Raw genomic sequence first — 16769 nt, 5'->3', positions numbered from 1 at the left:
TCTAGATTGAAAACCAAGTTCCTTTGGCTGCAGGGTCACCTGGCTCACATTGTCTGAGACATAAAGATCTGGGTGCCTCAACATACCATGGTGTAGACAATATGCTGTGAATTCACGTCAGTCTAGCACTGCAGTGAGATCACTGGGTAGACATTTCTTTAAACAAGTGAGCTGCTTTCATTCACTATTTTGGGGAGGCACTGTGCCTAAAAAACTGACACGGTGTGGGACACAGAATTTAGGGTTTGTTCCCCCATGCTGTCATTTTGACTTTGGGCAGACAGCTTAACTTCTGCTTTATACCTTTGTTTTGTATCTCCTTTTCCCCTTTCCTGCAATGAAAAATAGGAAGGAAAAAAAAAAAACCAAGAAAAGCATAAAACAGTACAGCGAGATGAGGACAGTGTGGTTGAATTAGATGTTTGGGAGCGAGAAAGCCACAGGCTCTAAGGAAGGACTGCGATGAGAAGTGGAGGTCTTTTTGTCTGCTTGACAGGAAAGCTCAGAATGAGAGGTTTTAAAAAAAAAAAAAAAAATCAAATAGTAAGTGTAGGTGATGTCCAGGGATGGGAGGGGAAGGGGTTTTATAGTGAGACCAGTGAGACAGCATTGGTCCTTTGAGGGAAGTAGTTATAAAAAGTTAGAAAATAATGCTTCAAGAAGGACTTGAAATCTACAGCAAAACTAGCCAATTTTACAACCCATTTCTCAGAGCACTTGCAGCTCCTATGCAGGTGAAGCCCTAATAAATATTGTACAAAAAAAGTTAATCTGTGTCTAGAGAATTTTAATAAATAAAAAGTTTTTAAAAACTCTCCCTGGATCCGTTGGCGCTCGCTAACTCTTGTTAGTACTAGAAATATGTTTTTGACGTCTTTTTTGGATGTTGGCTTATCTTCAGAGCCTGTAAGAGCTGACTTTGTGCTTCCCCCCACCCCCTTACATGTAGGGGAAAATAATAATAAAAAAAAATCTTATTCCAGCATACAAAAGCACTGATAAAAGCTATGATTTGTGGGAGGGGAAGGGAAGAATCCTGCGAGCTGAGAATGAGAGTGTATAATTTCAAACTTTTGTACTTTAACACCCTGGGATGAGTGTTGGAAATGAATTTTGTGAAAGGAATGTAGCAAAATGAAAGCAACAAAGAAGCGAGAGCCAAGCCCTGATTGATTCTGTTCTTCTTTAAAAAGCTGCTGTGGCGTGCGAAATCCCTCTTCCTGAAGTATGTGTGGCACAGTTCTGCAGTCTGGCAGAGAAATTAACCTCAGCTGAAACTGCTTAAAGAAGAATTTGAGCAAGAATTTAAAAGATTGGAGAAGTCTTTAAGGTTGTTCTGGAGAATAGAAAATGAAGAATACTGTTTTGTTCAGTGTGGGGAGCGGATATGCAGGAGAAGCCGCTCATAAAAGATAAACCAAAGCACAGTGATAACAAGATTTAGAACAAGGCCTGACACCAGTCTTACATAAGTGGCCTGGTTGGATATTTGGAAGTATACCCATATTATGCGTATCATAAGGTTAATTGGATGTTTTCATCCATGCTTTTTTGGGAATATGTGCTTTCTGTTCCTTAAAAAGATGTAGATAGCTTTGAACTACTATAAAATTTCGGAGTACAAGATGTACGCTATAAAATCATGCATAGAAAGTGCAAGCTATAAAAGCATATGTATACCTGTGAAAGTGCTGATTGATTTGTGCTGTTTAGGAAAAGAAATTCTGAAACAGACCTGGCTGTGAAAAAATGCAAATAATAAAATTCAACCAGAGGTCCTTGAGGCTTCTTAAGCTCTAACCTTGTTATGAGGAATGGGGAAGTCGAACTGCCTAATGCAGATGTCTGTGAGTTACAAAAATAACCAGATGTCCTGATTAGCAGAAGCAAATGTTCTTCCCTTAATCCACGTGAAATTATATTCAAAGGCTCTCCGGATGTAATGCTTGTGTAAATAAGGCACCAACAAACATTGGAATAGAAAGGGCCATTGGCCAACTAGCTTGCAAGGCTTGAAAGCTTGAATATTAAAAACAAATTTACCACTGCTGACTCTCTTAAATTCACAGAACAGAAATGTTAAGCAGGGCTGCTTCCCAGGGAACGTGGAAAGACTGTTCTCATTAGCCATATTTTCTCTCTCCACCTTCCCCCCCCCCTCTCCCCCCTTTAGAAATGTGTATGAAGTGAAGCTACCTTTTTAAAATTTCCCTGACTTGTTCCCAGCACCTGGATTTCTGTTTGTTTTTTAACTACAACTAGATTTGTGCTCTTCAGAATGTGTCTGTTCGTCAGATCTTTGATATTTGTGCTGGCTTTTGGTATTTTAACATTGAATTTTCTGTTCTTCTAGTAATGCTAAGACTGCACTCACCCTAACTTACCCTTTGTAACCAACCAATAATTAATAAGTTAAATAACTTGATAAGAAACTCTTCCTGATGTCATGAAGTTCCATTATCAAGTCTCATTGCTTTGAAAATGTGTGTTTTTCTAACTATTGATTTGAATGAAAAATAAGGAAAAATATGAAGGATCCATTCTACAGACGTAAAAACCAGAATCTCGTCCTGGTTTTCAACTGCAAAAAAGGTTGTTGAAGCTCCTGTTGTCATTGGCAGCGTTAACATAGATGCAGACCACACTGGCACTTGTGTGAACATGCGTGTATGTGTCTGGTTGGAGGGGCAGTGTCGTACTTTTCCATTTTCACTGCTGTTAGAGCTTCAATTTTAAGACTTCATCTTATAGTAGGTACCTGAGCTGCTCAGGCATGAATTTGAACTTCATTTCTTTAGGTACCACACAAATGTTCGGGGTGGGGGTGGAGAAGTCCCTGTCATGGGGAGTTTATAAACATATTGGAGAAAAAAAAGCCAGGATTCTGTGCAGCTAACAGGATAATAGATATATAATCATGATACACATGTGCAAACCAGTCTGCAAAGCAGGCACTGAGCTGGAAGGCCAGTTTAGCTTATTCCCTTTCCTTTTCCGATATTGGTTGCTGCAAGGCAAGCTGCAGTTTCTCTGCCCTCTCCTTCCATCATTGTAATGCTTAGCCATAAACCCCTTGCAAAAGTACCATTTAACTTTAAACTTGTAAGAGCTGGGAAACTTGTCTTTGCCTTCATTCCGGGCTGAAGTCACCCCCTTGTGCCTACACACTGTAATTTATGGTGTTCTCTAAAAGGATCTAATCTCGGTGAATGTTCAGAGCAGCAAATGCCAAAGAGGAATGGGGTCTGATACTTATCTCTGCATTTTCATTGCTGTGGATCTCCCTGTGTGTTACAGCTGTCATTTTTGTTTTATCTACCGAACACGCAGAGAATTGCCTTCAAACTTGCAGCTTTCATACTTGTTTTTTCTCAAAGAACATTACCAATGTTAAGGACTGCTTTTATATATTGTAGTGACTAGCCAAATAAGCATGAATGTCAACATTTCGGGCCTCGTGCTATCCTTAAATATTTTTAGTGGATGTTACACCCATATTTTTTTTTAATGGTAGTACTGCTTTCAGGCTGACGTTGGCTATGCCAGGATTCATCCTAGCACTGTTTGAAATGGCCGAGATATTTATAAACTGACAGACAGCATTTATAAAATCAGGATGCTGACAGTCCCTTAACGATAACAATGGGCTTGGACTCATCTATCACTTACAAAGGTTATTGGAAAGGGAACGTAAGGCTTATGTGTGCCTCTAGTCTTAGCCTGGCACTTATTTCCACACATCTCTTTCTCTTTTTCTTTCCTCCCTCTATCCCCTTTCCCTTTTCAGTCCACTCTGGCTGACATGGGCATCAGGCAATCACAGCTAATTTCTCCATACCTTTACCCAATGACTCCTTGTCCTGTTTCCTGCAAGCAATTGATAAAAATTAGAAGACAGCTAACTTTGTAGCATCTTGGGGCAACCCCCCCATCCCCCTGAGTCCCCCCCTCCTAAACAAGAGAAACATCGTGACTTGGTGGCAGGCTGCTGGCTTGAATTGGGAAAGAAGAACAGTGTGCATTGACTGATAGACTTAACCTGGGGCTGGGCGGGGGTTAGACAGGCCTTCTGCTTCCTTTTCCTTTCATATAGCACCAGTCTGCAGGCAGAATGCTGATGTACCTACTTTATTCACTGGCTCCCTCTTGGCTGAGACAGTACCCTTCTGTCCTTGGTGAGGAGGACCAAGTGCAGCATGGGGACACTTCAAGAAACATGAAAGAGGACGTCAGTTATTTTCGAGCTCTGATAAAATGCTACATTTACTCAATATACCTAGGAGCCTGAGGGTCAGGTTGTATCAACAGTTTGCACTGGAAAAGGGGAAATGCACTATTTCACTGGTATGTGCTAAAGCATCTATTTTAATGTGGCAACAGAAATACTGAGACAGCTATGTCTGGCATCCAGTTTGCCCTTGAAGCATTTACTCTACTGTTACTGTTTGGACACTGTGTTCCACTGTATTATTTGCTTAGAGACCTGAAATACCCAAGTAGATTTCCTACATGCGGTTGGATCTGCTGATACCACTAAAAACACACCCTGCCCCGGCTTCTGTTCGAGCTGATGTATACGCACGCAATGGCTAGAGCGAGACTTGATTGGCTTGAGGGGGGTCTATTTATCAGGGAATTCGATTAAAATACAGACTGCACATGACATCAAATTTGTAATCATTTTTCCACAGCAAGCAAGCATTTTCTGTATTGGATGCAGGTGTTTAAAGCAATAGTGTGTTTTAAGGGCCAGTGCAGCACAAATTCTGGCCTTTGGGATAATGACAAGTGTTTTGCCTGCATAAACAATATATATATATATTTTTCCCCCCTGAGGTCCGCACACACCTAGTTTCCCTCAAGCTCATCATCTCTGTCAGGTTAATCAATAGGCACCGTATGGCAGAGGGTCAGTAATCAGTGTCATCGTGCCTTTAAATCGTGTTGAAAATTTGCTTAAAGCCTGGGCCAATTAACATCGAGATGATGAATGGATGGGTAGATGGGAAGAGCCTGGCGCTCAGGGGCTTTGTGAGAAGGAGATGCTCAGCTGTTGAGCAGCAGACACCAGCGAATAAAATCAGCCATTCATGTGAGCTCAGTCCACCCACTCTTAATGATAATGTCAATCTAGCAAAATATATACACATTGGAGTTGTCATGAGTTCATAAATCAAAGGAGTTTGTCAAAGGCATTCAGATTAACGAGGCAGCAGCAATAACAAGTCAAATTTGCATAGAGAATTGCCCGAATCTCAGTAAATTATGATCCTGTTTTTCATTTGATTATTTGCTAATGTCTCAAGAGGGAGAATGATTATATTAGCATGCAAAATCTACTCCAGAAGTAGAAATCCGAGGTATAGCAGACCAGCACACGATGACAATTAATCAGTTTCTGCATACTAGCATAAACGCGCAAGGCCCAGAAATGAACTCCTTTTTTTATTATTATTTCTCCTTGCTACTGATCCAAATGGTTCAGCTTGACAGAGACTTTATATTGCTTTAACAGTGTTCTGAATTGTGCCTGCAGGCAAGACATAGTTATGCAGCTATAACCAACCTATCCATCTGCCAACCAGATTGGAATTCTCCTATCCAAGGCTTCCATTAACCCCCACTGACAGCTCCAAACAGGATTAAGAATTTGAAAGCATAAAAAATAGTTGTGCTCTTTGCATAGACGCATGCTTCTTCCCCACCCCCACCTCCCCACACTTGGAAAAAGGCTGCGTCTGTACTCTTTTATAATTAGTGCAGGGCAGAACAGCACCAAAGAAAGCCTCCCCCAGTTGGCAGGGGTTTGATTTCCACCACGATGAGCGAGGCGGTACTAAAGGTAGCTCTGCCCAATTGGTAGTCCCTGGGAGTGCATTTCTCCATGTATTATATCTCATTCCCAGCAGTGTTTTGCTGGGCTGTGTACACAAAATACTGCATGTCATCTCCTGTCAAACGCTTCAGTCTAGGGATTTCATATGCACTGTAGCATGTTGTGTTTAGTGGTGGAGGAGGCTTCATGGGGAGAGTTAAATAGTAATAATTTCGTAGTGGTCTTTAAGACAACCTGCCATGGAGTTATATTCTGTTAATTACAGGCTGAAGTTTTAAATTCAAATCAGATTTAAAAGGATCTCATTACAGACAGTAGCCATTTTAGGAAAAATGAGCTATGGAGGGCAGAGCCCCTTTACAGGAACCTCCTGCTAGAGAGAAATTTTGAAGGTTACAGGAACTATGAGCTTGGGTTTCCTAGCTTCTCTTCCCTGTGCTTCCACTGTCATTGTGTGACCTTGGGCAAATTAAAAAAAAAATATTTTACCTGTCTGTGGAAAGGGGGGGCAGTATTTATCTCGCCAAGATGGATCAATTTGTGCTTTGGAGACTTCAGCACTTCTCATCTTATCTTGCTTGTGCTTGTTCAAAAGGAGAGACCCCCGCAAGCAAGCGCAAACACTTTTGGCCAGTCTGGCTTTAGCCTACGAAGGAAGGCTTGCCTGCAGGATTTAAAAATTTTCCCTGATGGAACGGAGTTTGTATGGCTTTTCAGCTTGCTGTATGCACTGGTTTTCTTCACTTCTTTCACCCTGACAAGTTCTATCGTTCTTCTACTATGTATCAAGTACAGTCACTGCAGATCTTTAATATTCCCAGTGAGTACACCCAACTTACCGTCTGGATACCAAATGCTTCTTTCCAGGTCTGTGCCCGAGACGTGCATTTCAGTAACCACGAGAGGGTGCTCAGAGCGGTTCCTCCCTTTGTCTGCCTCTCTTGCGGCCGAGAGCATCGCTTAAGTCCTGCTGAAGCAAACCTTATTCTGACCTCGCACATGTTTATCCCTCCTCCCACCTTGTTCAGCAAGGAGAAATATATAGATGTACCGTTTCAGTCGATTACATTATGCTCTTCCCGTGTCTATGGCTAAGTGTTGCCCTATCAAGTGAAATTCACTTCCACGCAGCTACGGTTAGTCCTGAAATATTCAGGGTCTTGTACCTGCACCTGGATTGATGGGTTTCCTGTTCCTGAGAAATGAGTGGGAGTTATAAACATCTGTGCTTTTTCTTAAGTGTAATGCTTTCCAGTCATTCTGTCTTCACCAAGCGTAACTTACTTGCTGACAAAAGTGCATGAGCAGCGCTCCTCTTTAATAGTCTGCTATTGGAGCTGCTGTGTTGGTGCTGTAGAATGGTGAGACGCCAAGCTGTGAACCACCATATGCACTTGGCAGTCTTTGTCTGGTCTTTGTTCAGCCAACCTCTTAGCCTTGCCACCTATAAAGATAATGAATGCAAAATGGTCCTCTGCTTGCTCTTAAAATTAGATGCTCAGCTTAAAGAAAAAGTAGATAACTTGATGCTTTGCAGTAACTAGAAATTTCAAAATAAGGTCTGACAGTTCGCCAGCAGCACTGATTTTCCTGCTTGTTGATGTTTTTTGAGGGAGGATCCTTAACGGCTTTGAAAGGCGAGAAGAACGCAAGATTTCACTGTCATAGAAAGATTATTTGGAAGGGGAAATCGTTTTGGCGCTTGTTGTAGGGAAGGGGATGGATGTTGAAAAAGCATCCAGAAATAGTAAACAACCCTCTTATCCCCCCAACAAAATGCATTTCCTGGAAACGTATAGTAACTCACCTTGGATTCTTACATTTCTCGCACTTGGTCTTTTTCTCCAAAGCGCAAAAATGAAAATCCTTACTTGAATTAGCCACTTACTAAACTGTATTTCATGAGCAGAAAAGAGCAGCTTTAATGTCTGACCTTCCTTTTTGGAGATATGTGATTCTAGCTTGTATGTTTTTACGATCACAGTCCTTTCTAAGCTGGATTTAATGTAATAACTTGGTCCTGGCTGAGACCTCATATGAAAACTTTTAAAAGCTGGCCTCTCACAGCGATTTATCAGGCCTGTTTAGGATTGATTTCCATTATAAAACCCTGGTTACAGCATCCCAGATGTCATGGTGCCTTGTGGGTTCTATATCTTGTTTAAAAAAACAAACCTCAAAAATCACTAGTTGGTCTGCAAGCCTTGATTTACACAGAATCCTCCCAACCAATTTATGACATCCCAAGTGGGGTCTTTTGGTTGGGTTTTTTTTTTCCTTATCTGCCATTTCTCAGCAAACAGCTTCTACCCTTGCCCTTCCTCTTGGCTGTACCTTTTCTCCCCCTTCACCAGACCAGCAAACCTGAGCTGCCTAGACGGTGCCTGATCACGCAGCACTGCAGTGGGCACACGAGCACACTGCTCTTCTGATGGCTTCCTGCAGTCTGCTTGCTTTCTGCTAGCCCTGCTCTGCCACGCTGGCTGTTTGCAGGGCCCAGCTCCTCCTTTGCCAACAGATGCCACTTCTGTCTCCTGAGGTGTTGGGCTGGAAGCTGGCTCTGCGAGAAGCCGGGCTGAGCTGTGCACAGCGAAGGACAGGTTATTTGGGGGACAAGGGGGGAGAGGTACAGAATGCAAACTTCTGCCTTACTATTCACACTCCTGAGCTTGTCTGCAAGTAACTGGAAAACCACCCTTTTCCTGGCAGAGCTCTCCCTAAGCAGTTTTTCTGTATCTCTTTAAAACCTGTTTAGTTGCTCACTACTGAATGCGTGGGAATGTGGCCTAAGGCTATGAATACTGTGGTGATCAAACTGGTTTTAGATGTGTGTGTGGGATTCCCCCAAAGCTGGCTGTCATTATGCTCTCAATGCAGTGGCTGAACCCATGCAAAGGAGCGCTGTCTTCCAGAATAGCTGACTTTAGCAGTGAGGACAGGATTCTCCCCATGTACCCATCAGTTTTTAACCAAAAGTTTGGTGCAGACTGTGCATATTCTGACATAACTATAGCCTGTCTTTACTCTAAAGCAAGTAATAATTGGTTTTAATCATTAGGTTAACAGGACAGAAATCTCCTGGTGGTCTTTCTTACTCATGCTGGAAAAGCCCTCCTATTTCTTCTTGTCCACCTTCTCTTGTCTTACTGATACTCTTTTTTTGGAGGTGGCAGCTTAAGTTTTGGAGCATCAGTCTTTCTAGAAGTTGTACATGTATGTACAGTCAGGCAGCAGGAGTGAAAAACATAGCCATGATATCATATGCTACCTACACTTTTTTTTTTTTAAGGATCTCCTGACAACCTCTTTCACCAGAATTTAGCTCTGTCATCATTTTTCTGTGATTTTTGGCAGCCAAGCGGACTCAGCACAATTAATAATTGTTAGGCAGATTAAAAGCATAGGGGCACAGAGAACAACAGTTGCACCCATTAACAACCTTTTGTTTTCAACAGGTTCCACTGTTTTAAATAGTTATTCTGGGGTGTTCAGAAGCACTGGTGTTGCCATGCTGATCCAACCACCATTTCAGCTTTTCAAAGTGGCTGTTATTGCAGGTTTCAGAATAAATCCCCAAAGCACGGGCTTCTTCAATAGATACCTGCACAGTGGTGCATTGTTGTGTTGAGGAGAAGAAATTCTTTCTCTGCCATAACAAGCTGTTTGGCTTAAAAGTACAAGTTAGCCTCCGGTATATGTATACGTAAAATACTACAGCCTGTGTAGTACAAATATTCTGTTTCTTTTCTCCTCGCAGAGTAATATTAGGGATAAGAACTGAATTAAAGCTTACTTTCTTTCACAGAATTCCTCTGAGAGAGAAGACTGTAATAATGATGAGCCCCCTAGGAAGATCATTCCCGAGAAGAATTCACTTAGACAGGTATGTGTGATCAGTCTCTTTAAAAATGCAATAAAAATTTCTAGCTGTTTGAATCCTTAAATGCTTCTGGAAGCTGAAGTCTGACTTGTGCTCATGAAAATCCTTTCTTTTCTCCTTTGAAGTCTGAACAAGTCGCATTGTACCCAGGAAAATGAGACACAGAGATTTAGCTTTCAGGAGAGTTTGATGACTCTTTCTAAAGAAATCTAGACTTCTGTATAGTGCAGTCAGCTGTGACTCTCTAGTTTTACCTTTCTCCATTTGGTGTTCATCAAGACCTCTTCAGCCTTTTCTTCTTTAATTGTTCCTGTCTTGTTTGTAGTATATTTTGCCTTGCTTCAGATCAAGAGTCTCAGAGTGTTCTACAACAATTAAGCTTTTCATTGCCCTTGAAGTTAAATTTTCTTGGAGGTGATGTCCAGGTTAATAACCTGAAAAATGACCTGTTCTTGTTTCTTCTACACTCGTATAAATTACTAATGGGTAGAAAGGAGAAAGGGTGGTCTGATAAAACATAATCTCTTTGCCTTTTATAGATAGTAAAGCAAATTTCTTACCAATTCAAAAGAATAACTTTTTTTAATCCCTATGGTCAACAAGAGGGAGTCTGGCTTGTGATTTCTGGGGGATTTAAGTTGGATTTAGTGATTTCAGATCCTTTTTCACCTTGCTCTTTTTCCCCACTGCAACCTTCAGGCAGCAGAAGCAAAAATATGTCTGTGCCTCAGCTGCCCAAGGTTGCTGCCTAGTGTATCAGAGTAAAACCATTCATGAACGTGACTTAAGTGAATACCCCAGGCCATACATTGCAACAGCTGAGGAATTGGCACATTTCCTTCTGCATCTCAGCCACAGGAGCAGTAGTCTCAGGCAGAGGGAGAGGAACACTGTCCCACTGCTGCTATTTCCAAGAGAAATTGTGGGTCAGAACCATAGTAAAAAGAAGAAATATATTTTTGATATAGTGTGCTTGTGCTCTGAGTTGTTGGGGGGGGGGGGGTGTTGGTTTGTTTTTTTTTTTTCTTTAATAATGTATTGTGTTAGGAGTGTTTGATTTTGTGGGAGTAGGTGTCATGTGAAGGACTACATGTGTCTAAGACAGGTCCATCTAACAGGTGTAGTCCATGTAAGTCTTTCAGACAAGAGGCAATATGCTAGGATAATGAGTGAGGTCCCAGATATTGCTGAGAAAGATTACCTTGTAGAATTGATTAAATATGTTACACCAAACTTAAAATGTTTCTGGCATTCAGCAACAAACAACAAGAGCTAGAGGAAGAGGGCAAAGCTACTAGGTCCCTACTGTGTGTCCCCAGAATAGCCAAAAAGGTCCCCAGCACATCAGAAAACTGTTTTTTTAATCTTAGAGTTATTGATGGCAAGCTTTCAGGTTCAACAAGAAAAGGTGTATTGTACGTCTCTTATCCAAGAAAAGGTTCATAGTAAGAGATGTTAAGTCAAAAGGAACATGAGTTACCTGTTTTGTGTGCCTTGTCATTGCACTGAGTCCTTCCTCACGATTATTGATTAAGGAGGAGACAAATATTCACAAGCAGTTATTATACAGATCAAGAAGGTACATTTTCTAGAGTTGGGTTTCCCTTTCATTATATTTCAAGCTGCAGAAGTATTCTTAGTGTCCAGGGAAAGCTCTCTTTCCCACAGGCCCACAATTCCTCATAACCAAGGTGACCAGATATCAAGAATACACCTAAAAACCCACTTGTACAGTCCAAATATTTCATACTGGAAATAATTCACATGGACATTGTTTATGTCGAAGATGGTTAGCTGTGTTTCAGGATATTGTTGAGATGTTGTATCAGTCTCTATCTTTGTGTCCAGTCTTTACAGTGACGTGCAGGACAAAATCCTTGGGTCTTCTGATTGCTATCTGGAGCCTTTTGTGTTGAGAACAGTGTTTGTGGACAAGTTCAAGATGTAGGCTTAGTCTTAAAGCAAGCGCCCTCTTGTCTAGATCATAGGAGGTGGTTGACCACGATTTTGTACCTGTTGTAGAAGGAATTTTGGTTCTTTATGTAGGCATAAATAAAGCTGTCTGAGCATTTTGGAAGCTCAGATTGCTCCTCTTCTCTATTAGTGATAGAGAAGAAGCAATGGGAAGTTTTCCAACTCCAGGTGTAGAAATCAGACACATATGCAGCCATGTGCCCATCTAATCATAATCAATGAGGAGAGTGATACTTATTGCAAAGATCGGCATCTCCTGCAGGAAGGTATGCAGAGTGGCTACCCTGTCTTACATCTATCCGTACTTTGTAAAACCAAAAAGATCTGACCTGCAAATGCTGTCAAAGCAGTAATACACAAAAAGTGCTTTCCACTGTAGTGGAAAGATGCTAACTTGGTAAATATTGAGTGTACACTTTCATATTTTCTGTCCCTCCCTTAAGACACCACTGTTAAAATTTCATTATTGGGGAACATGGACCTACATGCACAGAGGAATTGAATGTGTGTGTGTGGGTAGAGGAGAAGTCTGTTTACTTAAGTGGTCTTTCCAGTGAAAGTGTCCACATTTTTAGTACTTTTTGATTAGCTTTAGAAAATTAATGAGATGCATCAGACCACTTCAGGGGAAGTATGATGTCTTGACATGTTCAGCTGCTGACAAGTTTAAGTAAAGGTGCATTACCTTTTCTTGCCTTGTTTGCGGTGCTGGTATGCAGCCTTAGCCATAAATGTTTTCTCAGGTGGGTTTGTGGAACAGACATACCAGAAGGTAGATGTAATAAGGAGGTGTAATGGTTACTTAAGCATCTGAAGTTGTAAGCAGGGGCTGAAGACACCCATTGCTCAGTGCTATGGACCTCTTACTAGAAGAAATATAATTCTTCTGTTGATTAAAATGGTTTTTGGAGAAGGGTGTCTTCAGAAGTCTCAACAAGTGGAGCTGTGTCCTTGGCGTGCTGGAAGTGGGAGCCACGGCCACTCTTAGGTGCATGAGGGGCAGCAAGGCAGAAGAGACATGGAGATTGGCACTGGGAAAGGAAACAGAAAAAGGCAATGAACTTGACACTGTTAGCTGGAACGGTGAAAAGTTCTAAGCTATGACAGACTTTGAAGTAAGGATGCAAATGTTCAGTTCTTGTTGAGCGCTTGATCTGACAAAATAAAATTTTGAAGGGGTAAACTGAAAATCATAGTATGAAAACAGACTTCAGAAAAAACAATGACAAGTGGCAAAAGTTTCTGGCAACTTTATTTAAGCTAACAAACGAATTTTCACACTGCAAAGTTATAAATTAATTTTAATAGGCTGATCCAGATGGTCCATTTGGAAAATGGATAGCTTGATCTGTTGAAAATTAAACTAAATTTATCTCTCTCATACTTCAAACTGAAGTAAGCGTGAGAAGAGTGCCCATTAAGTCCAGCTCATACAGATGGACCGGCAGGTCACACATGGGACTAATCTGATTCATTTTAAAAATAAATGCATGAGTTATTGAATCAGGTTCCTGTTTCAAGCCCTGGGTGTGAGAGAGAGAGAGAGTGTGTGTGTGTGTGTGCCGCCCTTTCAAAGGGACTCGCAAATGCTTCAGTGCCTTTTTAACCTGTGTGTTTCCATTTTAATTCAACTTCCTTGCCAAAAAACATAATTAGTTTTCAGTGCCTATCATTTAGCGTTAGACCCAAACACTAGATTGATTAGGTCAGACATTTGTTATTTTAAGGGCTATGTCTCCATTCTTCATTTATGAAGAACATGAGCTCAGTAGTCTTGGGGAGAGAGCTGGCCTTTAGAAACTGGGAAGGGGAAGCTCTCTGGGGGCCCCTCCAGCCTTTTAGCTTCTGGGTGTTTTTAACAGAGCCATGAATGCAGATTTGTAAATTTATTGCGGTGCCATCTGTTTTTTTTGCAGGAACCGTATTATTGTTGGCTCGTATCTGTCTATTGTGGTGGTCACTCCCTGGGAGCTTGCCCTCATAGTCCTAAGGAAAGTGATGAATAGTGGGGGTCAGCATGAATAGGTCACAGGGCAGCTGTCCGGGGCTGCCCTGAACTTGATTACCCCGCTGGTTTTTAAAGAAGACAGGCACAATGCAGGTTGTTTAAAATCCTCCCTCCCTTCTCTTCAGTGGAGCAATAATGAAGTGCCTTTTGCTGCTGTGGTTTGTCTATGGGCGAAGGTGCCTTGTGGGGAAATGCTGGCAGCAGTGAGGCTGCCGCACCGTACCTCCTGCAAACCTCATGTTGGACTCTGCTGTCTTTCTGTAAGGTTCCAGATGGAAGTCCGGGGGAAAAAATCCCTGTCTGTTACCCCATTCAAACAGGCCCCTTAGCATTTTCAAGAATTTTCCCTCTTACCATTTTGGCACAGAATATTACCTCAATTCACTCTTACGGATTTGAGATAATTTTGTAAGTGACATGTAGCACCTAAAACATGCTTTAGGCGCTATTTCAAAGTTAAAATAGGCACAGTCTGATCTTAAGAGTTTAAAGCCAATACATAAGCAAACTGTAAGAAGCAGAAAGCCATTAAAGAAGGTAGGGCAAAGGAAAGACAAAAAGTATCAACCGTCAACCGTTTACTTCCAGCTGGTAGCCTCATCCTGCTGCTTAAGGCTCCTCTCCAGGCATATTTCTCCTCTGCAAAAGTATTTCTGCAGTGCAAAGTTGAAGCCCTCTTTTCGACTGGGGGGGTTTGGGGGGGGAGGGAAGTGAGAATTCTTCAGCTCCCTCCCTCCAGGGAAGATGCTGCACTTGAAATTTGGCTTATGTTGGAGAGCTGGCTGAGGCAGAACGTACCTGGTCTGTAAAGTTATCCTGGTTACCTCTTCTTTTATGCTATTAACGCTTGCTAGTAAGGAGTTCCTAGCTGAAAAGCCTCCTGAAATTGCTGGAAGTACATCCTTAGTCTTACTTTAAAGATTATTCTTTCTGTTTAATTTTTTTTCTTTATTCTCAAACAACAACAACAACAAAATAATTTCCATTCCTCTGTGACACTTAATGCATGTTAAAAAACTAGCCAAGGCAGGTTGTGCCAGAGTCTAAGTTACAATGGGAATGCTGCCTTGTGGCAGAAAGGCCACTGGGCTCTTTCAGCATTAGTGCTAACAGGAATCTGTCACCCCGCTGCATTTCTGCATTCCTCTGTAATTGAGTAAATTGCAAGTGTTGTCTGCTCCCCCCTGCCCTTTGTGTCCATGTCCACTTACCATCCGAAGAACGTGGGCAGTGATAAATAAAGCACTGAACAGGGCTCTCAACTCTTTGAAAGCAGCGTGTTGCCAGCCCCCTAGTTATATTTCTTTAAGTGTTTATGTTTTTCTGTATTCTTTCTCTTGTGTGGCTGGAACCCTGGGGATCCAAAGCCATGAGAGAGGCCAAGAATCTAACAAAGTAGCTGTCCCCTTGTTAGCTTGTTCCTTTCTTCTTTAAAAAACAAGATGAAAACCATCTGGCTCAGGGCATTACATTTTCCTCCCCCATGCACCTCTATAGATGAAGAGTTTCACCTGCAGTGAGGGTTTACATTGATTAGGGAGGGAGCAGTAATTCAAGCCTCCATCCACTTCAGTGGTACTTTGCAGTCTTTAAAGGTGCTGACCCATTGAGTTAAACTGTCAAGGGAGGATAAAAAAGGATCTTCATCCCGGGAGGTAACAGCTGCCAGGTTTTCAACACCTTGCACGCTGCTGGAAAAATGTCACAAATTGTCAATGGAAAGAAAAATCACTTGGCTGCCATCATCCCCTAATGACGTGCCTTATAAAATGAAAGATTTAAGGGTTTAAAAATCAGCAAGTAGCTGTCAGGAAAAAAGAATCCTGAGGGATTTTGAACAATGGGCCCAACAAGATGTATCCCAAAAGACTGTGAATAATGCATCCAAGTTGGAATAACTGGGTCTGACTGGGATGACCATAGTTACCTTTGCACAGTGGGACAAGAGGGAAGTGAAAGCAGCAGCAGCACAGAAGTCTTAACATTACCATGCCTGTATTTTTAAAAGAAAAAAAAAAAAAGAAAAAAAAATCTGATTCATAAGCCAGTGAACTGAGAGAAGACATACTGTATTTCTGCTCTTTTGAGGACAATTTGTTTTCAAGCAGCTACCAGATGGCTAAATACCACGACATTTCCTTTTTTTTTACTTCTTTTCTTTAACAAGAGATCTAGTTCTCCTTGCTCTTTGTTTTTGTTTGTTTTAATGCTTTTACATTGCTGAACAACCCCGTGGTGTTTGGGCATTGTGGCATACTCCTTTTTTTTTGTGTCCCTTGTCCCCCCGAAGCCCCCTCCCCCCGCATTGATGGACGAGGAAAAAAGATCTTCAGCCTTAATGTAATTTCAGATAACAGGCAGATTGGAGTAAGGCTTTTTGTTTGTATTGTCTTGAGGTTTTTTGTTTTAGGGGCCTTTTTTTTTTCTGTTTGTTTTAGGTAAGTCATTTTAATTGTACTGAGTAATTAGAAGGTACACACAGCCAAGGGAGCTTTGTTATGGTAATTGCTCAAGAAAACCCACTCCCCAACTACCATTGCCATGTGTTGAGACACGTCTTCCCTCTAGTGGCAATATTAAGGACTCTGGCTTTCACAGTCGGCAAGGTGTAATTGCAATATGACAAACTGTGCTTTAGGGAAAATCCTGTAATGATCTAGTTTTTTGTTTGGCTAGTCTTTATTTTGTCTTACGACTTTCCGTGGAGACTACCCTTCCCAAGGCTGGGCTAGGGATGACAAAAATTTTGTCTTAAGAAAATAATCGTGGCGAATCCTGGGTAATGTCTTACAGCTTGACTTAATTCTAGTCTTCTTTTTAATTACCTGTTCATAAAAACGTTTTTAAATTTGTTGAGATTACTTAATTCTTTCAGAAGCAGCACCTCATTTGAAATAAATAAATAAATTGCATTTATTTTAAATAGTCCATGTGAAAGACCTTTAAAGAGTAATTAATGCAAGTCTCCTAAGACTCTAAGTAAGATGAAAGCGATCTTTCCAAATCTGCTGGAGTGATTTGTTTATATAACTTCCCACTTCTGCTGAATTCTTCTGAGTCTAATAACTTTT

At 41.4% G+C, this 16769-nt stretch overlaps 1 protein-coding gene across 8 annotated transcripts in view; it reads left to right on the top strand.

Annotated features, from left to right (window-relative positions):
• BTRC (beta-transducin repeat containing E3 ubiquitin protein ligase) overlaps positions 1 to 16769 on the top strand; it is a 124552-nt gene that overhangs the window by 39628 nt on the left and 68155 nt on the right. For 5 of the 8 annotated variants that reach the window (XM_072869246.1, XM_072869241.1, XM_072869243.1 and 2 more), the window contains one exon: positions 9642 to 9719. The exons of the other annotated variants lie outside the window; for them this stretch is intronic. In XM_072869246.1, coding sequence (XP_072725347.1) covers positions 9642 to 9719 — 78 coding nt within the window. The remainder of the gene's footprint in view (positions 1 to 9641; positions 9720 to 16769) is intronic. 8 annotated transcript variants of the gene reach the window in all.

Source organism: Ciconia boyciana, chromosome 8 (genome assembly GCF_034638445.1).
Source record: "Ciconia boyciana chromosome 8, ASM3463844v1, whole genome shotgun sequence".
Classification (NCBI taxonomy): Eukaryota; Metazoa; Chordata; class Aves; order Ciconiiformes; family Ciconiidae; genus Ciconia; species Ciconia boyciana.
This window is presented reverse-complemented; position numbering and strand designations above follow the sequence as displayed.